Source organism: Scomber japonicus, chromosome 20 (genome assembly GCF_027409825.1).
Source record: "Scomber japonicus isolate fScoJap1 chromosome 20, fScoJap1.pri, whole genome shotgun sequence".
Taxonomy (NCBI): domain Eukaryota; kingdom Metazoa; phylum Chordata; class Actinopteri; order Scombriformes; family Scombridae; genus Scomber; species Scomber japonicus.
In genome coordinates this window covers 16,994,378-17,020,510 of record NC_070597.1, presented here as the reverse complement: position 1 = coordinate 17,020,510, position 26,133 = coordinate 16,994,378, and the positions used below count along the sequence as shown (strand labels likewise).

At 40.9% G+C, this 26,133-nt stretch overlaps 1 protein-coding gene across 4 annotated transcripts in view; it reads right to left on the bottom strand.

The window, feature by feature from the left end:
• Positions 1 to 25,241, bottom strand: part of si:ch73-103b11.2 (myosin phosphatase Rho-interacting protein) — a 48,681-nt gene extending 23,440 nt beyond the window's left edge. For all 4 annotated transcript variants that reach the window (XM_053340836.1, XM_053340835.1, XM_053340838.1 and 1 more), the window contains exons 1-5: positions 24,403 to 25,241; positions 21,897 to 21,974; positions 19,985 to 20,050; positions 2,844 to 2,995; positions 1,175 to 1,259 (exon numbers count right to left, since the gene is read on the bottom strand). In XM_053340836.1, the coding sequence (XP_053196811.1) occupies positions 1,175 to 1,259; positions 2,844 to 2,995; positions 19,985 to 20,050; positions 21,897 to 21,974; positions 24,403 to 24,522 (501 nt within the window). In that variant the 5' untranslated portion in view covers positions 24,523 to 25,241. The remainder of the gene's footprint in view (positions 1 to 1,174; positions 1,260 to 2,843; positions 2,996 to 19,984; positions 20,051 to 21,896; positions 21,975 to 24,402) is intronic.
• Between the last annotated feature and the right edge of the window lie 892 nt (positions 25,242 to 26,133).

Sequence of the window (26,133 nt, the reverse complement as noted above, 5' to 3'; positions counted from 1 at the left end):
GCAGGCATTTCATGTCTAATGGATGTCACCTGAATGGCTTGAAAGATTCTTCTCACTTTGCTCTTAGACTATTGAATGCTACCATGTTTTGCTTGCTACAATTTGTGTAGATCATCTGCTTCATTCTCTCTCAAGGGGAAATTCTCTGTCTGATCTGAATCTGTGATATTTCAGTTATTAGTTTAGGGCAGGGATTTAGACTCAGCCAGTGTCTCGAACAGATACTTACCGGGGGCCTCAGCTGGAACTCAGTCAAATAAAAAAAAATGTTTAAAACTGTTTGGATCAAGCCCACAAGGTAAATGACCAAACAGGCAGGACTCGAGGCAAAAGCCTGGAGTAGGTGAGACAGCAGCTGCTGGACATGACAATGAAACAGAGTGCACCAGCAGTTTCAGAGAGGATCATGGTCACATTGCTGAAAAATACTGCTGAATGTTATTTCAGCGAGCAGTTGTCTTCACTGTTTGCTCAGGAATATTTTGATTGCTCACAAATGTCTGCCGCCTGCTGACCAGGTGACACATATATTACAGTAGTTAGTCTGTAACAGCGCATCTATAAAAGCAGAAGTACATTCTTAAAAGCAAAATTCTGCTGAAGTGTCAAGCATGGTTTCTATAAATACCTGACTGACAAAGTCCATGAGGTGTTATCACTGTAATTCTTTTGTGGCTGCACATCAATGAGCAAAACTATTAGACAAATATGTGGCATGCAAACTATTTTACTATGTAATCTAGCAAGACTGCCACATCATGTGAGTCAAGAATGCAAATTACTACCATATTCAAACATACACTGTTGTACATGCTGCTGCCAGAGGAACAATGCATCTCTCTCGCTTCGTGTGAGGAGAAAACAGCTGGTGTAGTTTGAGTGGAATGAGAAGCCTCCATACTGCATACTTTGATGGCAAATTGTTCCATCTCATATAATACACCTTAACCAAATAATCTCAAAACGCTGCACTTAAAAGGATCATCCTGTCCTTGTTCCCTCCTATACGCAAAGGCAATCAGTTACACTCATCACACAAAAGAAAAAAAGAAAAAACATCACCCTTAAAACAGAGAAAAATACCTTTTTTGTGAATTTTGTTGCTTCCTACACTTCAACTGATCTTGCAAGCAAGGTAATAGCACTTTAAGGTGAGTAAGAATAGGTACATTACCTGTTGAGTGGGTGGATCGACCTTGCGTTTTTTCTTCTGGTTCTGCTTGTTGGTTCTGGGATACACAGTCAGAGCCTCCTGCCATCTAGAAATAGTGAAACAATCTAAGTTTTTTTTATTTTTTTAAACATTAAATGCAGTCTATAAAAACCCTGCACCAATTGTGGATCAATATATCACTAGGATAAAGGTCTCTGCAGCAAAAAAAATAAACCAAAATATTTGCCAGGACAAACATTACCTAATACTACTAACAGCTCCAAAAAGACACAACTACACTACAATAAATTTAAAATAATCTAGTCTCTGAACAGTGAGCCAAAGCGGTGACAGAAGAGAACCTTTGGCCATTGTCTCATTGGATTATCTCTGACTATTTATTTTTGCCTACTGAGAGATTAAAATGTTTTCATGAAACACATTTAATGAGGACACTTATCCCATCAGCAACTACATTAGAGTAGATTAAGTTAAGCACCATGTTTGAAAAGCAGTAATAATACATCATGTACTACACAACACAGATGCACAAAATAAGCTCATTCACGCAAAACAATACTGCCAGCGCCACTTACAACCCAGGGTGATATCCTCATGTAACTGTATCATGTGATATGAAACTTTATGCGATATCGAAACCACTTTTGTTACTATTCAAATCATCAAGTCATTTGCCAAGGTACATTATAACCAAACACTTCTCTACTACTCCACCACTTTCTAAAGACTGAAAAGCTTTGGTGTGAAGAGTCATACTATAAAAACTCCACTATTACAAATATGTCAAACATTTATACATGAATGAATACACACAGCACTGTTTTCATACTGTTCCATGATGAGACAAAAAGGTACAATATAAACACATTTACAATGCTAAATTACAACTGCTATGTAAACAATAATTAAACACCGACAACCTTGCCTGGGTTAATGTGCCTGTGAAGGCTCAGAACTAACACATGGGAGCCAGATGATAGGGGAGAGGAGGAGTATAATGATAGAAGCAGGTAGCATAACGGAGAGTGGGTTGCTGTGAGTCATAGTTCCCTAAGAATAGCCATAAAATGTATGCTACAGCCAGGGAAGGGGAGGGCAGTGCAGAAACACACTTTTAATGTGCAGCAGTGCAGGAGAGGGCGCAGGAGAATAAAACTGCATTATGAAGCTTAGAGCCGGTGCATTGTGTATCTGTGTCCAGGCATAGGGGAGTTTGTGAATACACACACAAAAGGGGGCAGGGAGTCAGGAGGGGGACCGTTCAAGAATGTGCACCGTCACTGCAGTGTGGATTACAACTCTGTGATAAAGCAGAACCCAAAAGAGACAGCAGAGGGCAGAGCAGTTGCACACAAATCCTAACCCTTGTCCAAGTCTCTGTCATCCCTAACCCCCTCAACCCAGAAGACACAGACAGTGTAGACATGGAGGCAAGTTGTCGGTGTGCAATTCCTACGTTAAAAGTCTGTCCTAAAACCATAGCCAAGTGTCCAAATAAACACTGACATGTTTTACTTGCTGTGATCATTCCTCCTGCTCACACCCTTCATAATGCTCTTGTGCGGGTGATGGGAAAAAAATATCTTCACGGTCCTCCTTGCCTGTTTTAAGTCAGACTTGAAAAATAGTGGACCTATCCTTTAACTGGTCACTTATTATTATTTCTTACCCGTTGATGATTTCTTTACACTCAGCCCGGATGAAGTGCTCTTTGTCGGGGGTCAGGATACACAGCGAGTTCTTCTGACCAGTCCTGGACTCTCCATCGATGACATCGGAGCACTGATTCATGTTGATTGTACCCTGGGGCAGAGTGCTGGGCTGCAGGACCCAACAGAGATACACAGAAAAGGTGTTAAGTGGGGTACTGAGCAGATGTGATCACATATCCGTCCACATGGTCTTTCTGTCTTTTCACACACACACACACACCCCCCCCGCATCAATTTTCATGCCAAGATTGGCACACCACACACTGATATGACAATCTGTGCACAGGAAAATGTTCCTGTTGGGGCTCACTGTGATATTTTTGTTTCTTGTGATAAATACTGCAGCATTTAAAAGACAGTCATTACATAACTACGTCATATATGCAGGTTTTACTTCAACCAGCTCTATTTTTATAAGAAAGTATCACTCTAGCAATGATTAGGTCATTTCAGGTGGGAAAATTGAGCAGTTGTTCACAACTCTATTGGACTCAGCATGAGATTATTGTATTTAGTTAATACTTGCCACCCAATCCAGAAAAGTCCATAATCAACACATTATTAATAAAGTACTTTTAGTAGCTTTAGCAGTGGGTTCATTTTTGATAATAAAAATTGTGACAAGAAAGGATTCAGTTGCATTAGACATTAAGATCATACAAAATCACACTGTTTATCACATAAACTAGACTTATTGGCCTTGCAGGACCTGCGAAAAGGACTACCCGTTCCATTTATAAACAGTGCGAGTTCATGAGTTCATTGGAGCAGGCTTGAGTTTAATCTGTCTGATGCCTAGCTGCGAGGTGTAAACCCAACTATGCATGCTGACATGGATGCCATCTGTCTGCCATAAATAACGTGACCACAGGACTTTCAGAATAATACTACTTTGTGTACCAAGACTTAAGGTTTCGAATGCAGGTTTATGTAAGCAAATACAATGGCTTTTCTTTTTTGTGTAAGGCATGGCTCATTTACGATGAATAGCGACATGCTAGTTCAACTTGGAAGAGATAAAACAATCTATTAATAGTACACTTCACTGCATCTTAGAAAAATAGAATCAAAAAATAGAAGAAGTTTTGCACACATATATTATATTATGTTAATTAAATATTACTAGTTTAAAAAAATGACTTTTGCATAGTCTGACCTCCAAATGACTTACTTGAGCAATGGGAGAAGCTTTGATAATCTTATGTTGACTGAGGGATTTATATTTGCTCAATGAAGTAATGAGTGCTGCATAACTAAGCACACTGGGCACAGGATGCTGTTTGAACAGCTTTTGGGTCCTACCTTCACAGCACTAAACATACAGGCAGAATTATAGACACTGTCACAAGTGGTTGCAAGCTAAAAGTACCAGGTAGCCACAGATGAAAAATTACAGCCCTACGCAAATCAGAATATATTAGGAAATAGAGCTGGAAACTAAATTAAAAGGTATCATGTTGAAGTTAGATAGTGACAAAATAAATAAGGCCCAAATTGTGCAGCGTAACTATAGCCTGTCAGTGACAGAGCAATTTAAGCCTATGGGATGGCCTCTGATGTGGACAGAGAAGTCAATAGTTAACAGTGTGTGGTAATCCCACCCTTGGGGTGGTTGAGAGGCCCTGTTTACTCCGTCACTGTTAAACGTCACTTCCATTCTGAACTTTTTCACCACTGCCTATATTGTAAAATATAGCAGTGTCAACATTTAGTACAGTGAATTGGAACAAAGAGAAAAACAGATGTACCAGGCTAAAAAGTGGAGACCTGAACATCGAGACAGCATGGTATGACAGGTAGAATGACCCTTGCAACTCTTCTACCATGGTAAAAAGTGAGTTGGTTATGTTTTGGTTCTACTTCTTGTGCCAGTGACTTTAAAAATTGTCCATCACCGAAGGGCTCTTGACACCAAGGTGAGAGGCCAGGGCAACAGCCGGGCTTGACAGACAGACAGCCAAATAGACCTTGGGACAGCTGGGCGAGGGCCCAGGCCTGCTTCAGACTAGAAGGAGAGGGTGGCGTCAGCTTGACCTGAGAGCCCTGTCATTCTCAGACTTGAGGAGAGGAATGAGGTTTGGAGACGGAGAGTAGGAACAGTGGAGGGTGAGAGAAGGGAGATTAAGTCTCAAACTGGTGGTCAAGGGGAACAGCAGTGCAGCAGCAAGCGAGAGAGAGAGAGAGAGAGAGAGAGAGAGAGAAAAAGAACAGGGTTTTGTGGACTATGACTTTGGACTGCTTGGCCATTTGTCTGTATAAACAAATCTAGGGTGCACCACACATGCATGTCCTTGAGCAAGAGTCAGAAGAGGATAAAGAGCAAAATATTTCAAATTCTGAGAACAGTTTACAAGCAGCTTAAGCCCCCAGTTTTATAATCACAGCATCAGATTCTCTACAACACAGAAAATAAAGCTGTTCTGATTAAAAATCTATTTTCATAATGCTGCTACACCTCTGACAGAGATTGGAGTGCTTGTATGAAGTAGGTTGTGCTCGTGTGGGAGTGTACAGTATATGATTTGCAGAGGGGTTGTGTGGCAGGCAGCACGGGACTCCTCTCACACGTGTGCACCCTCCCAACCCCGGCACTGTGTCAGCTGAGCACCAATACACGCCCCTTACTTTGGGCTAGCCACTGCAGCTTTCGCCCCCAGACCCAGGCCCCCCGAACCCACACCTCGCTGTCACCTAGCCTAGACCCAGTCCCCTCTCCCTTGGCCACCGCTCTCCACAATAGAGCCTTTGTGAAGCAGCACCAGTTCACACAATGTGGGATTGTCAGCCGCCACAGTCCACAGAGCCACTCCTCCCCTTAACCCTCAACAAGGAAATGACTGAGAGACAAGAGGCCCAAACAAGTGTCCTTTTGTGATCAGTTCATGGAAATTATGAAGCCAGCATAAACTTATTCTTGTCTCTGAAGTTGTTCAGACAATAGTATGAATGCTGTCTCGATGGGAGTCATTGAGCAGTCTCAAGGGGAGACGGGGGACAAATCAGAAAAAGATTTGATTTCTCTAGAACAGCCTGTGATGACTGCAGGTGGGCATTTAGTATCAACATCCATATTTGAAATATATTTGTGATAAGAACATAAAAAGGTAGCAGCCAGATGTGCCATTTTAGCTTTCTAGTCTTAACAGGAATATTGTGCTACTATGGCAAACAGTTAACTGAAATAATGAATAAAGTGTTGTACAAATGGAAAACCTAAAACCTAAAACAGCTGCTTTACATAAAGACAGTTCTATGGAGCAGTTTCATAAGTTTGTCAGTTTACCAACTCAGTCAATCAATCTTTATTTATATAGAGCCCAATCACAACATAAGTTATCTCAAGGCACTTTTCACATAGAGCAGGTTTAGACTGTACAACTCAACTCAATGAGGACAGACACTACAGCTGATGAAGACAATCAATGACATCATGGATAGGATGCTTTATAATAAAAAAAATTTTGCTTTAAAACTGACTGATTTTCTAAATAGTTGATTCATTTTGTCAATCAACCAACTGATTAATCGACTTATCGTTGCAGCTCTATATATCAAGTTCTTTTCAAGTTCAACATTACATTAAAATGCATTTCCACAACATAGTTTAGACGTATCTCTCATCTTTTCTCCATGTCTTGTGATCTCTGTCCAGATGTTGTGTAGCCTTAGAACAGTGTTCATTAGGAATGAACTCTGTTTAGAAAATGCTAATTAGTACGCTCCACGCAAGCATGCCTTTTGCACCCCTGGCGTCCTTCGCTCTTGGCCATTCCACGGCTTAGCAAAACATCCCCATTCTCCCTTATGACACAGCGGGAGAAATATTTGCTTCTCTTGGCAGCTGGCTGATGGTCCACTTTCATTTTTGGTTGTGAAGCACATTCTCTTCCTCTGCCATCAACATTTTGGGTTTGACAGACTCATTTCTAGTCATGGTAAGCAAGAGTGCAGTTCAACTGACTCAGCTAAGAGGAATACTGAAGACTGAAATGGCATTCAACTGTCTGATTGAGTCACACATTGCAAACATCTTTTTCAGTACATTCACCTTATTTTGCATCAGTATGAAGATGCCAGACATGTTGCTCATTGACTTTTTAGTTATGAACACCTGTAACTTGATTATAGACATCTGTTATTAGACAATGGGTGCCAGTTTGTCTGGTGACAAATCCAAACGTTACTTCACTCATTCAGGTACGTCTTTTGCTAGGCATGTAACAGCAGGATCCTCAAGCCCTGTTTCCAGGTTCTTTACCCTGAAACTGAATCTGCTTGACTTTGTTCATAAAAGACGTGGCAGCCCAAGAAGAGCTGATGAACTGGCATTGCATTATCCTGACTCACAAACCTGGGCCTAGAATCAGGTCTCTTCAGGGTCCAACATCCCCTGTTCATTACTGATAACAGCAATTATGTAATAAATCTTTCCTTAGCAACTTCAGACAACAGGGGTAAACACACATTTTTTGATACCAGTGAAGATGCCAACAACCGGCTGGGGGGGGTGGGTGGGGGTGTCCTCAGGTGCCAGACGGATGGAGTCACCACTCTTACTATAGAGGACTATCAATCACGCCATCTCTCTGTCTCTCCCCCCCCCCCCACTTAAATCCACAATAATCACATAGCCACACACAGATATACATAGCAATCAGGCCATGAACTTAAGCTGACAGATCGGTCATGAACAAGATTACAATAATCACTGTCCCAGAGACCTTGTGGTCCTACAGTTTTACTGTGATATTGCAACAACTTTAAAACTAGTGCAATCACATGATATTTACCTCAGCTATAATACAGACCCTAACCCCTGCTTTTAAATAAACATATAACCCTATAAAAATCTGACTAAACCATATGGTGGATATCTGACATCTCTGTTGCAGGGCCAAGTATAATCTTACAGATGTTCTCCAATACACCTCACTGTACTGGTATGCATTCAAGACAGTCAGACAAATACAGGAGTATAGGCATTTGCTCTGCTTGGTTACGCGGCAACAGCACTACAGTGAAGGCTAACTGCAAGAACATAACGTTCAGAGAAAAATGAATAATCACACACACTGAAAATAAATAAATAAATAAATAACACATACAGTATTTCTACCAGGTATTTTCAGAGAGGACTGTGGGTGGTCGCTGTACTGCTCCTCTTATGGAGAATGGTAAGAAGATGTGGGTGGTTTAATGCCGCGTTAGAAGGCCAGCAGTCGACAGAGCTCAGGAGGCAGAGGAGGAGGAGGAGGAAGAAGAGGAGAGCGAGTTGGAGGATGAAGAGCATTTTCTGAGCTAGTATAGCAGGATTGTTCTCTAACGGTAGCTAAGATTGTGCTGCCAATCAGACGGACGAGAACTACATAAACCATATCCTTTGCTGCTAAAATAATGGAGTGCATGTAGACAAATCATTTATCTATAAAGTGCTGGAATCCATGCTTTGACAATAGGGCTTATGTAATGTCTGTAATAATAATTACTGCATCATGAATTGAGTCAGAGTGTGAGAAATCTCTCGGTCTATGTCTGGGTGGTGACAGAAGAGATGGGCAGGCTGCACAAACAGGTGCTACAATCGAGTTGTGTCATGTTGGGTTGCCTGTTCGGACTCAGACTGCCTAAAGAAGAATTATTATAAGTGTGTGTGTATGCTTCCCCAGACTGATAACTTACTCCTTTGCTATGCAACTCCCTCATCTACTTCATTAAAGCTTGTTCTTCTTGTATGCACCCTTGTCAGTGCCTAACAATGTAAACAGTGTGTACTCTTCTTTCTTCAACTTGTTTTCTTTACTCCTTCCCATCTGTGACGAATGAAATCTACAGGGTGCCATGTCTGCTTGCTCTGCTTGTCACTTCAGTCTGTATCTTTCGCTCTAGATTTTACAGGCAGTGTTCATCTTTGTATTCACAATGAGTGGATTTATTGCCATCTGCTATGTAGCCAATCTCTTAATCAGTGACATGACAAATAGAAAAAGGAATGAGCTGGAGAAAGTAAGATTTAAGTGTGTGCTGGTAATCAGGGAGATGACATATGAAGATATTTTTGTTTTATTACACTGCCCTGTCAGGTTAGTTAACCACGGAGGTAGGAAAGTATTGTTTATTTAAATTTCTTGGTGGCTTAGCACTGAATGTACAAATGCATGTCACAGTGATGCCATAATAGGGCCTTAAAAAAACATAACAAAACAAAACATATCCATCCTAAGTATGCACCAGCAGAAACTCATTGAAACTACTGTTCTTCCAAGACCAATGATGATGGCAACTGCAAGTCCTGTCATTGGACTGGTTTTATTTTCCAACTTTAACCATTGTTGTTCTTAAAGTATCCTAATGCACTCTCAAAAGCAGTGCCACTTACTGACTAGTAGAGTAGTAAATCCTAAAGTTACAGTCCTAAGATCAGCGTTTTGACTCCATTGCAGAAGAAAAACAAACCTGTTCCAAGATCACAAGCTGCTCCAAAACAGCAGTGTCTGGATTACTGCAGCGTCCCGTACGTTGCTCTGACACAGCACTTTGGAAAGTAGGCCAAGGTGAATAGGAACCCATTATACGCTGCGGCTGCTGTTAAGTCATAAAGTTCTGTTTAAAGCTATTCTTGTCAAAAATGTGTGTGTAAATATCATTCACTCCAGTAAAACCAATTATCAAGAAGCTAGCTTCTGCAACTGAGTTAACATTATGTGGAGAAATTATATAAGACCTGTCGTCCACCTTCAAATAATTCTTTGATAATGACTGCAAATCTGCCAAAGCCTTGCTAAGTCAACGCAAATTAGCCCATCAGGCAGAAGAGAAAGGAAAATGGGGGAGGGATAGGAAAATGTTCCTTTGGGAATTCAGCTAATACCTCAATTTTGGAGCTGGTGGTTTTTCCACAGGGCTGAAGAGCAGCTTTCTACAGGCTCAGGTCTGCTAGTTAGCAGTTAACCTGCTGTTCTAAAGAGTGCTGACAAAAAGTAACTTTGGCTAACAGACAACTCAGTAGCATACAACTTTTGGGGCATGAAATTATTTTCCCGAAAAATTAATTTCCAAATTTCTTTGTGTTCTAGGACTGGCTAATAAGCAAAATTGAACTTTTAAAAACTATTAACGATACAATTTTCAAGTTTTTGTGCCAATAACCAAATAATATTTTTCTTTCCATACCTAACTTTACCAAGTATGAGTAGTTTTTCTAAAAAGGTTTTATTATTTCAAAAAAGAAACCAAACATCTTGTATGCTTAAGACGTCAACACAAAACAGCCAAACTAGAACTTTTCTACACATTCTTAAAATCGGTCATTAAATATTGTTTAACAAAATTATGGTTTAACCATATAGTATCTTATCAAACAATGATTTAAGGGAGACTAAAAAGTTAGGTTATGCGGGTTAAGCTTCGAAACCCGATGTAACTGAGAAGACCCCCATACTTTAATATTTTAGCATACCTCAGATCATCTGTTTGTCAAAGATGTGGAAGGATTAGCTGAACACAATATGTTGTCAAATTTGATGAAGACAGATAAGATGGCTTAGTTGTATTTCAGTTAGTTCTGATTCTTCTGTTGATATCTGCAGGAGTTGACAGCTATCTTGTGCTTTTCATAATTGCTTTGTTTTTCATTTCATTTAAAACTGTTTATAGCTTTTTTCATTTAATAGTTCATATGGCACAGGACTGCAGTTGATGATGTCATTAAAGGGGGCATTTTCTGGCGCTTTTGCATTAAAGCTAAGCACAGAGGGGAGAGCACTAAGCTGATTAGGTGCTGAGATTGGAGATGGTCCAGTCCATGGCTGCTGGAAATGGGAATTTTGGTCCAGGTCCTGAAGAAGCTGGATGGGTTATTAAAGAGTGAGTGGCTCACCCAACAACAATTAGCTGCAAGCCAACATACTTAAGTTGCATGTTATGTGGATTTTACAAGCAACCCCTACCCATGAAATGAAGCCCATAAATATGATTAAGTGTGTCTACAGGGCAATACATTTACCTGCATATCAATTATTTTATCTAAACCATAAAATAGCCTCACTATTATACTCAAGTCAAATGTTTCCAACTCCAAGGCTTCACTTTCATTCTTTCTAATAATATCTGGCTTTAGAGCCCTGTCCTTAACAGGTGGTTGGATTGGCAGGTTGCCAAGCTGAGGTAAAAGGTTAAAGGTCATCTAGTACACCTGCACCTGTTGCAACTCTGAAAGACATTCAGCTGCAGCTGTGACTACTGCAGGCCATCACAAGACGGCAGCCTAATTAACAGACACTCGCTCTCAGGCCAGGTTAGGTTAGGAGACGTCTTCCTACAGTGATGTAACTAATCAACTCTGCCAGCCGTCCCACAATCTAAAAACCAGGGAAAACCTAGTACAGCCAAATGGTAGTGTGTGTTTTAAATGAATAATCAGAGCCATACTGAAATATAAATGACACGTATTTCCTGGATATGCTAGTTGGGTACAGTGGTGTACATGTGTACGTAATTCTCAATAGCTGCATTTCACTTTCCAAGTTGGAAATACCTCTCAGTGTCCCTACAGCCCACACCATCACACATGCAGACACCTACCCCGCTGTTTTATTAGTGCCTGTCTCAGAGCTGGCTAACCCCTCAGCCTGATGCTTTAAATGAAACCTTTGTCAGTGTCCTGGTCTAGTGTTTAGAACAAACTGAGCGAGCAGTCCGTCAGGCCATGTTTGGCTTTATAGACAAGGGAGGGCTTGGGGGGGGGGGGTTACACAATACTGCTGGCTGCTCTCCCCAACACAAATGATTTATTGGCCAGAGAGAACTGGAATGAAAGACAGAGATACGAGAGAGTGGCAGAATAAGAGAAAGTGAGGAGGTAAAAGGATGGGAAAGTGAATAAGGCTGAGTAATGGGAAAGTAAAAGTGAGGACCATGCAGGCTGGAGTGGACACTGGTATAGCCAAAGCCTCCTGGAGCCAGCCTTTCTCTGGATAATGAATGGCTGGAAATCATTAAAAAGAACAAGAAAATGAAGGAAGGCATAAAGAGAAGGGTGGTAAAAAGACATTGTGAAAAAAGAGCCTTTTAAGGACTCCTCACCATGGCGCAACAGTGGGCTGCCATCAAGAATTTAACTCAACCCCACATGGCAATCATATTCACCAAGAGAAATTTAAAAAGAGGCCAAGTTCACCATTAGCTGGAATCCCACATCAATGGAAATGTGACGCCTCATTAGAAATCACTACCCCTTTGCTGTAAGCAGTATAGGACTATTTCACTCAAGGTGCTGATAGACTTAGTGTCCTGTGTTAAATGATCCTGTCCACTGGCACTGAACAATATAATAACAGAGCAGAACAACAGAAGAACTGTTTCCAAATGCTTTATGCCTACTTTAGTGGAATCTTGATTTTATAGCCAATGGCTGTGTTGTAAAAAGGTGCAAATGCATTTTTTTTTTCTTTTTGTCAACAAATCTCCAAACCATCAATGAACTCCCTACCTAGTAGTAGGCTATTATATGTGTATCTAAAAGTTTTATATAGCTTATTTCTCTGTGCCATAGACGTCCATTGTTGTCCAAAAACAATTAAAAACACATCAATACGCCACAGTGCTGCCTTTGCTGACATGTTCGGTGATCCTTGAAGACAGTGGCTACTGTAGCATGTTTAAAAATGGCTTCAAAGACCAAAATAGCAATACAATTGTAACCGATAATGAATATGTACAGTATGGGAATACAGTTATGTTTACAGGGCTTCGCTGGCCTGTTGTGCTGCAAAACACAACCACTTGACTTTGTACTTGATTTCCTTGAGAAATTTATAATGTAGTAGAGAGGTTTTGTCATGTACCACATTAAGCTAATGAAGCTCTGTAAAAGGATCTATGTTTCTTACATGCTCAGTGGTGTAGTATAAAGATCCCCTGTCCTGATAACTACTATCTTATAGCTGTTGTTACTCTTTCAGTCAGAGTCATTTCTAAACAAGTTACTGTTGCCACTGTCTTCAAGTTAAGAGGGAATGTGTAACCCAGTGTAGACGTGTGGCTCACTGAAGTGATTTAAGTAATTTTACACAACAACAGAGTTCTGTGGCACAGAGAAATAAGACAGAGTATGGATACATGTGCAATACTTATAAGAAGGATGAATTTATTTTTGGTTTGGTACTATACATGAGATTTGTTGACAATGAGAAAATCCTTTAAGGACAGACAAGGGACTTGTTATTGACTGACTAACCTACATAGACAATTGTTTTGCTCAGTCAGTCACAGAGGGACAGCTTAGTCCTTTCTTCTATGAGTTTGAGTTAGCCTCCTGGAGAACAATGCTGTTTTATTGACTGTAATTTGAATTTAATAAGTATAATTTGAAAGCAATTATTTTGACTCATTAAGCCTTTTGGCTATGAAATACAGTCCAGCAATGTGCAATGGGGGAGGGGGGCTGAAGGGCAAGGGGGTGAGAAAACATGAAAAATGTCCCCTGTCCTTCACATCTGATCATTGAGAGTTTAAAACAAGAACAAAACCATGATTAACTTTAGTTTCAAATCAGCTGGATCATGTTTCTTCGCTATTATCCATGTGTGTCTGAACACTAATGAAAACTACAGCTTTAAATTATACATTTAAACATAATAAAAGTTACCAAAGTGGTGCCATGTAGGATAGTGGTTCATACCAAGGCCCAGCTCTTTGTAGATCAGCCTTAAGTGATTGAGTTTAATGTTAAGGCAGCAGACTTGGTCCTGAGCCAGACAGGGTTACCGTACATCTGACTAAAGGAATGGAAATACTCAAACAGTGAGCAAGTGGAGAAGATAAGATTTTTATCTTAGCCATATCCGGGATGATGTATTGACTAAACCCACAGCAAAAACTAAAGAGCACAGCTCAAAAGGCAGGAAAGTCAAGCCATGAGGCCAACAGAACAGTAACCAGATTGGTCATTCATCAAGTAAAAATACAACCTAGCCCATCTTTCATCATGACAACTTTAATTGTATTCAACTTAATAATACTCTGCTGGTAATAATAAGCTCCTGCCTACTCAATGCTCAGCACACATTTGGAGCGTGGACATGCATTTTGGGTCACTTAGGAGACAGCAGGGACCATGGTTAGCCATTAATGTTTAGTGGTGAGAACCCGATGTACAAATCCCTTCAAGAATTACTCTGGCCTGATTAGTGTAGAAATAATAGTGAAAAGTTTGTGTTGTGTGAAGTTAGTAATCATAGGGTCATACAGTCTTAGGTGGAAACTAAAACAGGACTAAGGGTCCACAGCTACTGTGTCACACAGCAGCTGTGTGACTTTAGCACACAGGTGCTAGGGCTACATGCTAATGTCAGCATGCTGATATGGTGATATGGGAGTGGCCTGCTTGCATGTGTTTGGTCATTAACCAGAATTTGACAAATCACCAAGTTATCACAATTTATCCTGAGGGTGGCATGTACATGTATTTGAACCAAACTTCATGACAACTATTTCTGCAGTTGTAAAAACATTAACCAGAAATGTTAACTTGCAAGTGGTGTAGGAGAAATATCCGGGGAAGTTACTGGAATCCAACGTCTGTGACACATGTGAGCATTTGTAGACAATTTCATGGCAGACCAATTGGCCTTGCCATGCCTAGAACCGTGCTGCTAGCGTGGCTAAAAATCCACAAAAATTCAACATTTCTGTGCATGAAAACAGCTTTGGGGTGTGGGGCTGCCATTAGATTGAGTGGCAGTTACAATGTTGTAGTAGACCCTGATGATTACAAGCTGTATGAATGGCTGTTCCCATGGTTTTGTGGCTTTGTGCAATGGGAACAGTGACCCCACTGTAATCCATGGCTGTTTACATTCCAACAGATCAGTTCCTACTGGATCCATGGGGAAGGGAGGGCATAGGTTAAGGAAGACTCTCACGCACCATATCTCTACAAAATCAACACATGCCTCACCTAGGACACACACTTGGTAAACAAGCCCAAATGATAACAAGCCACATCCATCCAAAATGCAAGGTCACACTGTTTTCTCAAGAGCTGTGACCAATATCAAATTTTATTCTTACCCTTTTTGCTCTCAGATATGTGCGTCTCGCCCAGACACACCTTTCTATCCTAAATCATCTATCTCTCCATCTTGCACTGTAACAGAAACTAGCAAGAACATCAGGCACCTTTTACTTCCTTCTCATTTCCTGCGAGTGCATGACTGGAGTTATCTTGTGAGGCAGCTGGACTCCCAACATCACAAGATCACGCGAGAACTGATTTTTTCTTTCTTTTCCAAATAGTTTGCACGGACGACTTCTCAGATTGTTCTGCGTATGAAACCATCTGGGGCTTCAGGTTACGACCGGAGCTCCCCTATAAGTATCCCTAATTTAATGGGGTGGGGTGGTGAGCCTCCACTTATTCCCTCCATAGAGGGCCTGGGGGCAACAACACAACTTAGAAACCCTGCCTACTCATCCACCCCCTAAAAAGCTCTCATTCCAAAACCAACACAAAAGCCCCTCAATATTGGTTAAAAATAGAACTCAATTTTACATTTCACAGAGTAGAGAAGGGAGAAGGTTCATGCATGTTTCAGCATGTCATGGGGTCTTACGAATCTGAGCTGCTAACACTGGTTGAGGTGGTATATGCTCATGTCTGAAAGATTCAGGGAAGTGGCAGGAGAGTGGTGTGCCTCAAGTTAAAAGAATGCACAAATGTGAGGGAAATGGAGGGAAGTCTCTCAAAACTGACTTCTTGGACAGTGCTAGAGGGCAGGGGTCCACTATTTGAATTCCAGTAAACACAGGAAATTAATTGAGCTAAGATGAAATGAGAATGACTTCAACAGTTGAAACGTCATGAGAACATCATGTTCCCATTGGAATAACAAGGGATATGGCTTTGATACAGTCTAAAGGCAAGTGTAACTCAAGTGTCTCTGAAAGGGCCTTTTGTGTACTGCAACTCAATAGGTAGCCTCCTTTTATTTGCAGGTATAGTGTGCTCTGATAATTTGGACTAAAATACATTAACTGACCAGCATGAGAACACTAAGTGGAACTCTTTCACAAGGACTTTCCTGTAAAGTGAGAAATATTGTACACAATCCACCTTCAACAGTAATAAAAAGACATCAATGCCTCCTTAGTCTAAAGGATGCAAAAAGTGAGGCTATGATTCAGTGTGAGCTCAGAGACCAGAACAGACATTGAGATATTGCAAAGAAATTCAACCTAAGTCATATGATGAAGGGTGTGTGCGCAACTGTCTGCATGTGTCAGTAAGAATAGGTTACAATTAGGTCAAGGCACGGTCAGTGGGAGCTAGGTGTTGCATGGAGTATTTGGAACAGCATAGCGAAGCAGTTATTAGAGTGTGGGTGTTGATCATTTTAACTCGCACTTGTGGAGCTGGAGAGTTCTTTACACCCACAGACCTGCCCTCACCACTAGATGATAATGGATTTTTTTTGTGGGTGTTTCTCACATAACTCAAACAGCTTGAATAGCTTAATCATACAGCTGGGCATATGTGACCTTTGTTCATTTCTCTGTTTTGACCCCTCTGTGATTGTACAACCACTTTCTCTCATCGGTGCTAAGTTGAGACTACTAAAGCTGAAGTCAGTTTAAAACGGAGGCTTCTCAAACCTTGCAACACCTGTTCCTGACATGGCATCTGCAGTCAAGCACCCTCGGTCCCAGGTGCATTCACACACACACACACACACACACACACACAGAAACATGTGCAACTCAGCAAAAACTATTACTCTGCCCATTCCTGCCTTGCACATTTGTTTCGATGCTGTGTCTGATGTTTTTTTCAACAGCTACTGTAGAAAGGCTTGCTCGCCTGAGCCCAAAGACAATCTCGACCCACACACTCGTGCTTTGCTTCCAGAGAGTTCTGTCCTGTGTCCATACAGTCAGGACAGAGACAGTGAGAGCTCTCCACAAAACAGAGAATAACTCTGTCCCATGTTACACATGCCATGGTCAACTGTCGCTGGACAAAGGGACAAAACATGTTGCCTTGGCAACACTTTGAAACCCTGAAATAACTGTGTTGGGTTGCTGTGGGGATGTCCAGCTTGTACATTCAACTACAGAAGACAGTGATTTGAAAGGTGTTTGTAAGTGAATGTTTATTGTCTCCATAATTCTAGGTTATATTCAGTGAACCACCTTAGACACAAAATATTACACAATTCCCTTTATTTGTAGGCCTGTGCCAAAAACAATTCAATAAAGCTGCAGTAACACATTAGCCTTGCATGACATCACACGTTCTATGCAGGCCAACGTTTTCAGCCATTTACCCAGTGATAGAACACATTTCCTCTTTATCATGCTCTCACTTCAGCTAAACTTTTCTTTCTTTTCGCAACTTGTTCCTTGTACACAACAGCTCTTCAAAGACACCGCTGCTCTTAGCATAAAATTCTGGCAGCGGTGTGTCGTGATGGGTGTTCACCGTAGGTGGGCAACCCCAAATCGATGGCTCACAGAACTGTGACATCCCGGGCCTTTGCTAACCCATTCCTTTCCCCCCAGAGCCATGCCACATCCTGCAGGTTGGGACCGCAGATCATCTGGGTTTAGTTACAGCCAAGACACAAGAGCCATAAAACTAGGCAGAGAGGAAAACAGAGGGGCACCCCCTCATCTACAACCCCAACTAGCGCTCTCAAATTGGGACTCTGATGTGGTCTGAAGCAACATTATACAGGCAAAAACTGGCAGTCTTTAGATTTGGCCTGATGTCATTCACAATACAGCATTTAAACAGATCTTAATCTTAAACAGATCTTAGTGTCAATCTTTTTCATCTGAAATATTTTTGCACCTAACATTTGAACTCTATGCATAATACTTCATAAAATACATAGTAATGTATCAAATTCCAAAACTATACCCATCATCCAGTATGTCCAGTTCTCCTGCTGTATAACACTGGCGCAATAAAGTGTAGATTAAAAAGTGCACCTCTTTACAATAATGGACTGTTGCGACAAAACACTTCTTGGCTTTGGTAACACACTCAAACTGCTTCTGTGTTACTGACATTTATTTTCGCTCAACACCAATGTTTGGGCCCTTAGTATTTTTTACATCATTTCTTATATGGTCTTTAAAAGTGAAAAACACATCAGCTGCAATGTATGAAATCATAATGCCACTTATAGATTCTACAAGTTAACATAAAACAGCCCAATGTTAATGTGAACTCTTTTGTCCATAAAAGACGAGTAGCAGCTACCAATTAGCAAACTTAGTGCAGCTGTTTATTCAACACAAACCAATTATTCTAATGTGCTTGGTGCGACAAGTGAGCTTCTATATTTAGTGTCACTTGATATATCCAGCTACAGACCCTTACTACCCCCCTCTCCTTTTGATCCTTCATTCAGAAAGGAGATGAAAAGATGAAGAGTGACATCCAGAGAGAACAGTGAATGGAGGGAAGACATCCGCCTCTTTCCTTTTGTCTCTTCCTGTAAACACATCACCCATCCTTCTTCTGGTGTCATCATCCTCCGCCAGTGCCTCACATAACACAATTTATTGGACTCCAGTTTGAACAAGACATACGAAATAAAACTGTGGCGAGGAAAAAGATCTACCATGCTGTTGGATACACTATGCGAATGGTAAGTCACTCAACATGCAGCAGCTTCCTCTCCTCCACAAAAATCCCCACTGCATCCTAGCTCCTGGTGCTTCTATTACATAAAACTAAATCTCTCCTCTATCAGAGAATACTAAATATGGAATGAATGGGTCAAAAGTAGTAAAGCATGTGCTGCTTCAACTACTGCTGCCTTTACCTCACTTCAAAGCACATCCCACGTTTGGAAAAAAAAGCTGTTGAGCAGAGCTGGTTTGGGTCAATCAATGTTCAGTGCACATGCTACAGTGCATAAAGTGCCAGCAAACTATATAACAATGAAACAAGTGACCTATAAAACCATGAGCTTGAGAGTCTACATATTCATGCTGTAATTATTACATATTGTACCACTGGCACCAATAAACACCACTATAAAAGACATCTTCATCTTCCTGGAATTGAATAGTTTTTCCAGTTTTTCTTTTAGAACAGGAAGTTGCCGTGGGGCTCTTGCACAATACGCATGTCAGCCACTTAAACAAACACACATAGCTCGGCACATGACTTTTAGTATCAACACCATGTGGTGTCACTTCATTCCTTTTAACACCACTGTGCTAGTTAGCTTTGTGCTTAGCACATTCACAAAATACCCTGCTGTATGCAGGAAAGCATTAGTGTGTGGTGACTGCCAGGCAGAGCACCCATCTCACCCTGCAGGTTTGCCTTAGACAAATATGCTTGTAAGAAAATAACAACACTTGTTAACTCTAATGTTTGAAGTCTGTAAATGAATAAATTAGTTGTTCTTATGTATCATTAAGAGCAAAGCTTTCAGTGAGACCAGCTCCTTTTGAAAACAAATGAACAAGCATGAACCTGGCCTTACAGCTAGTGTAAAAAATAGCACAACACTTTACAGAAATGGGATGTACTATTAAACTGATGTGACCCCTGTTGAAAATAAAAGGGTTAACTTCCCCAGTTTTATATTTCATCATATTTAAATAAGAAGCTTCCCTGTTTAACTATTGGTTCCTGTTATTGTGCTAATGTTCTGTTGCTGTTATTTTGTGGTAATGCAAACTTAAAAATGTCATCAGTTTCAAATGAAAACACTTCAAGTAGTTCAGGAGGTATGTTACTTCACTACTTTCACTAATGCATAGTCTCATTAACAGTAGGTTATCACAGAGAAAGAAAAGCTTAGGAGAATAAATCATCATATGCTGAAATAATTAACATAATATAATAATTTATAAAAACACAGAAACTCAAGAGCAAGAGAGGGGTGAGTATAACAGGACTATGTTGTACCAGTGATGCTGAATTTACCATGCAAGCCATTATAGTACACGTGTAGTACACATTTATTTGCTTGGATAAACCACAACATCTGGTTTTGACACCAGGCCATTACCTGAAAATGAGCTTTTTAAAATGTTTTATCATAAGAAGTGCAACAGGGAAAAAGCCTTAACTCACCATTTCGTCCAGGGCATAGCGAAGTAAGCCATGTTCGTACAGAATGAAGAACCTCCTTTGCCATTTCTACATGAACAACAGAGACAACCTTGAGTTACTTACAGTATATGGTGGCAGGAATATCATGGTGGAGTTACAGCAATGCATTACAACAGCTTTTTATAAAAAGGATGAAGAAACATGAAAAAATGTGCAAAATTTAGCCAAACTTACAAAAAAAAATACATTTGCCAATTTAATATGCTACTTCTCTTATACTATTCAGTGTAAATAAGACCAGGCCCACACACTCTTGCACACAAACACAGACAGTAAATACACAAGGGCAAGCAAGCCTTTGGGAAACAGTTGCCATGCAGTTGCAACAAGGTTCTTGGCACAATTTCATATGATGATATACCACATGACAGGGCTTTCAAGCAAGCTGACATCTTTTAATCCCGTGCTTTAGTTAACCAATCAATCATCCAGTTTTCGAATTGTTTTCTTTATAAATGCATGAGGAAAAAAAAGCCTAAAGACAGAACAATTCTTGTTTATGTACCAACTCAATGTGGGTGCAGTGACAACAAAAGCTAAGCAAGTAAAACCTTTTCACAGCTGCATTTGAGATTGCACTTCTGATAATGTCATCCATAACCAGATCTCTTACAGGATATACATGTCAAAAGCACACCACTGTAAACTGATATCTGGTAGTATCATGTAAGTGCACAATGTTAATAGACCCCCTGCCTACAGAAGAAGATGAAGCTGTTGCTGAAACTACAAGGTCAGATTAAACATGCAAGGGAGTCATTGTATCTCTTGGTTAGAATGATATTCCCGTCCTGACAAATTATATGGTGACACTCAATTGATTTCTTTCCTCAATGGGTCGATGAGCTGTCCACTACCCCCCCCCCCCCCCACCCACCCACCCACCCAATCTAAATGCACCATTTTGTTACAGTGTTAAATTTCTGAGGCTCCGATTCCAACAGAGTCCAATCCATAAAATATTGAGAAGTGCTTTGTAACCTAAAAGGGCTTTGGAAGGTCTCAACAGGGCTGCTGATAACCCTCACTGGCCATGTTACAGCAGCACCACAGTCACATCCAAAGATGACATTAAAAAGACATTTGGCTTACAAGGAGCTTTATAGTGTCCTAAGCTCAGGATTAATTCTGCAGTGCTGCTGAGTCACGGACACGTAACCTTTTTTGACCAAAGTGGTCCAAAAAACACTACTCATCTAACAAGTAAGCTCTTTTTCTGTTATTTATTTGTTGGTCAGTCCAAACCTGCACATTACTGATGATGTCAAAGCAGCAGCCGTGTGTTGACAATAGCTGAGTTGAAGGATCCAGAGGTGCTTTTCCCCAAAACCCATATGGAAGCCATCAGTGTGGCTGTGAGAACTCGAACTTTCCTTCTCCTCCCCCACAACCTCCTTACTCCTCTTTGAGATGCACCACCACAGCATAATCTAGGAGCTGATAAAGCGGTGCAACAGAGCAAGGCTCCCATTACATGATGCTAAGGGAGCAGGATTCATGAAATAAAGTCAATGTTAAGGCTCATTATTTTGCCTGAGAACCAGGCGTCTTCTGATAGATGGTCAAGACTCCCACAGGACGCTGCTGAAGCCATGAAATAGCTACAGGAGCCACAATAACCAGACCATGTCAAATGTCATAAGTGAATGCATAACAAAATTAAAAGGAAGGGCTATGCAAGCACACCACCATTGTCAACTTATCTGACACCCTCTGAGCTGCCTTGATATATTAAATTTACCCATCTTGTTCTCTATGCAGGTAATCCTAAGAAATGCACTAAATCACTTAATTAACTCTTTAACTGAAGCTATAGTTGTGAATGTGAAAAATTTCAAGTCAAGCAAGGGTACACACTTATGAAACCACTTACCCGGGATCTGTGTAAAGGATTGTCAAAATTTGTTCCCTCGGGTGCAAGCAGCAACCATCCTCCGTATATAGGTTTTGCCTGGTGAGGAAAAAACACAATTACAGTGTTGAAAGCAAATATTTAAACAGGGACATTAACACATCGATTAACAGTCCAATTATGCACTTATATCTGCAGGCTTGTCCCTAGCTTAGTCTACAAACTGTGACCCAATATCGAAAGGGTATATTTTAGTTTAACTCCAGGGATGTGTATATTTGTTAAATTCACTAGCTGCCTTGAATTGACTGCGGGCTACATTCTCCAGCTGGCTGTATTCCACAGCACCATGCTGTCCTGGAAAAAAAAAAAAAAAAAAAAAAGGGAAAGGCTAACACACATGATTTTCCCTCTGATCCTCTAAGTGGGTGGACTGGTGGGTAAAGGGGGGTAGAGGGGAGGGGGGCAGCAAGAAGCAGAAGTTAGCAAGAAAAACAGTGGATGAGAAACAGGAGAGAGAAGCAGTAAAGAGCCTGGGAGCTTTCGTGGCTACACATTTGCAATTCAAACTGAGACATGCAAGTTGGCCTGGCAGTCTTTCTTAAATAGTTCTGGTGCGTACTTGAACTCTAGCCACACTAGTAGTCAGCAATTATTTCGAGCCAAAAAAGCTCTGCATAACCACTGCAGGGCTTTGTGTAAATAAATATGTTTAGACTCAGATCTTACCTACGCCTAAACAGCCTAACAAATTAACTACCTTGTCTAATTCAGTTTCATAGACTCCCAAGTCTATGGAACAGTAGCCAGAAAATCTAGTTCAAACATCCGACATTTATAGCTGCCTGTCACCTCCGTGTCCCTTTATCAGTGTTGTTGATAACAGTCATAACTTCATCCCCATGTAAAGCCAAGTATAATCCACCATAAAATCCTCTTTCACCTTGATTACAGGGGTTACAGCACATTTCTCAGGCGAGTGACACAAACAAAATGACATAACAGTCATACGTCCCAAACATAATTTTGGACAGTCAAAGAGTTTGTAAAGACTTGCAAGAAGGCAATGTAACCCAACTTCTAAAAAACTATTTGCCTGAGAAGAAGAGCAATAAGCTTTGAGAGGGAATCAAGAATGATACTGGCTGCATCCATGCCTGTGGAAAATTAGTTTAAAACCCAAGTAGAAACACTGAGACCAAGCATGGTTAAGAAAAAACGTCCCATCTCTCCTCACATGACCTGACAGCAGCCCGAACGGCAAGCCCTCCTGAGAGAGAGAAATAGACAGATGAATCTAGGTCATTTTTACCCTTCAATGGTTTCACGGTTAAACAGAGTCATTTGCGTGCGTTCGTCCTGCAGAATCCCCCCAACCTATTACTGTATTCCCTCTCATCATAAATGACAATGCAATACTGCACTGATGGTGGGACGAGGGGGGCTCTGAGTTAGTAAGGAGGGAGAACACAAGGACTAACAAAAGTTCTGGTTGGAAAAAAAGAGTCAGGGAATGGGAGTCAGGATGTTTTTGTAGTAGTCATTGAACACTCATGACTGACCTGGTTTTAAACTTCAACAACAATGTATGATGATAACCTTTGACTAAGTGCAATCATGAAAGGATAAGGTTGAAAGCCAGTGGGTCAGAAATTCCATTGGGGAAGATAAAAAAACAAAAAAAAAACCCTCAAGACTATTTCCCATCCCAAAAGGGAAGCCTACTTAGAAATGATGGAGGATATCACAGGAAAACTTGTACAATTTAGCAACCCTAACTAACCCTAACCCTAACCCTCCTCAAGCATCATGACCACCACTAACAATGTCATTGATATAACTGCTAATCTGGATACAGGCTGACTTTTAACTAGTGTTAAACAGCTTCCCCATTAGGAATGATCACAGTATAGGCCAACTAAGTTCACTGCTGCCACATTGCCAATATCAACAACACAGTCCGACAGGAAGTATTATTGGAATATCTCCATTGGTGATGATTATATGGAGCACAACACTGTGATTTGGAAAACCTCCAAGTCCCTCATCATTAGTGCATTTAGGAGTGAACTTGTGTTGGTTAGTTTGGACATTTGGGAGACAACAGTGTGTCAAAATAAAAAGTATAAAAAGGGTAAAATGTCAAAGGGGAGGTCATTTTAGGAACTTTTGAAACGTGTCACATGAATAACTTGCAACCCAAATGATTCACCAGAAGCAATATGAGGCAGGCTACTGTGCTGGAAGGCATGGGCCAGGGTGGAGGCCTATATCTGCATGAATTAAGGTCAATATGCGCCCTTGGGCGAGAGACTAATTATGTCCAATTAACCCAACCTTTGCACTTCACGGTCTATTGACACACGACAACCCGTTTGAAATGTGCACATCAAACGGAAAGCTAGAAAACAGCGTTTCCCTTCTCATGATTAGATTACACAGACAACAATCACATGTGAAAACAGTATCAATTTGATGTTTTAAAAAGTAGCCTAGTATTTTATTTATTGTCATTTTTTTTTTTTACCTGATTTAAGTCTTCGTCGTTGAGCAAATGTGATTCCCGGGGCTTAAAGCAGTTCTGACATTTACTTTTGTTGAAAATGTTGGCTTGAAATTTCCGACAGGGGTTGTCTTTGAATGACATGGTTGATGTGGAAGAACACTTGATGATGAAATGTCCAGAAAGAAGTCCTTTAAAATGTTCGAGAGACACGACCAATCCGTTCTCGGAGCACAACGAGGGGCCAGGGAGTCAACTTAGTACTGGAGGAGATATATGCTAACTTTATTGAACAAACCTGATGTCCAAAAAAAAAAGGCTGCGGCGTGTTTCTCACCTGTATTATCTTTACCTGAGGCGGCGAGTAACCTCTCTTTAAGTGATATCTATCATGGTCATCTTGCTCGAGGGGTTGCCTCTCGCAGCTTAACGTCGACCTGCGAACTTTTTAATAACGAATTCAAGCTGAGAAGTTGTCAAATAAGTCGTCAAAAGCCTAGTGTCCTCCTTTAATGACGTTGTACAGCCAGGTGTGGACGTTTCACAGGTGACACTCCGGGCCTCCAGCTCTCTGCAAAGGTCCCGTCAGCCTCCATCGGGCGGAACGGCGCAACCGACGGAGGGAGTCCACTTTGGCTCCTCTCTCTCTCGCTCTCTCGCTCCCTCTCTCTCTCTCGTTTTCCTATCTAACAAGTGATACCGCACTCATTGCCGTTAAATGCATACCACGTTAATATTATCACGGTTCAAGGCCAAACATTATCCAACTTTAGCAACGCCATCGACTCAGCTGTCACGCCGTTGGGTCCATAGCTTCGGGTCCCGTCCGTCGTAGCACCCTTCCAGCTGGCACTAAAACGCAGTCTGCGGTTGATGTTTTCGTGAAAATCCTCGCCTGGGCCGGACATCCAGTCTGGAGGTGCTCGGGAGAGAGCGGAGCATTGAGTGGCAGCGGTGTAGACCAATCACAAGCAGCGACACGCCCACAGTGGGGGCGGTGTCTTTAACTGACCAATAGAAAGCTTTGAAAAATCTCCCATACTTTAGATCAAGCTGGGTGGCCTTTAAAGAGCCCATGATAACAAATACAAACTTACATGCAAAATCGTGATATTATATCAGTATTGGCCTGAGCTAATATTTTCCATTCCAAAATGAAAAGACAGACAGTTGGCTACATTTATTCAGCTTATTATGTTTATTAGTAGAGGTTATTTCTTTAGCTGAAACTTGTTTTTCTTGCTGGTGTGTTAATCACTAAAGTCCACAACAACAGGACGAGGAACCAAAGGAAGAAAGGTAGCTGTCTGTCGAAACATGTGTTATTCTTGGCAATTCAGCACATTTCTTTTCAGCATTTAAAAAAAAAGGTAGTTAAACTGCTGTTAACAAAACACATGCCATGACTTTCCAAATGGAAATGATCCAAACCGGAGCCTCTATAGAAGTGACATCATTCTAACACCTTGATTGTGCTCCATAAGTAAACAGACTGTACCACTGACCTACAATTGAAGTGAATGATCAAACAAATTAGGGTGGACGCTATGTGGTGTCTACTACAATGTCAGTCCATTAATTTAATCTGACACCTGAAAAGTGAAATGAATACCTGTTTTATACATTGACAGAGCAGACTGTAACATACCACACACATAGAAATAGTACTTTAATAGTATTGTTAAACTGAGTACATTTGATAATGACAGAGGAGTAGAATAAGGAAAGCATGGATGTAATATATATTTTATGATG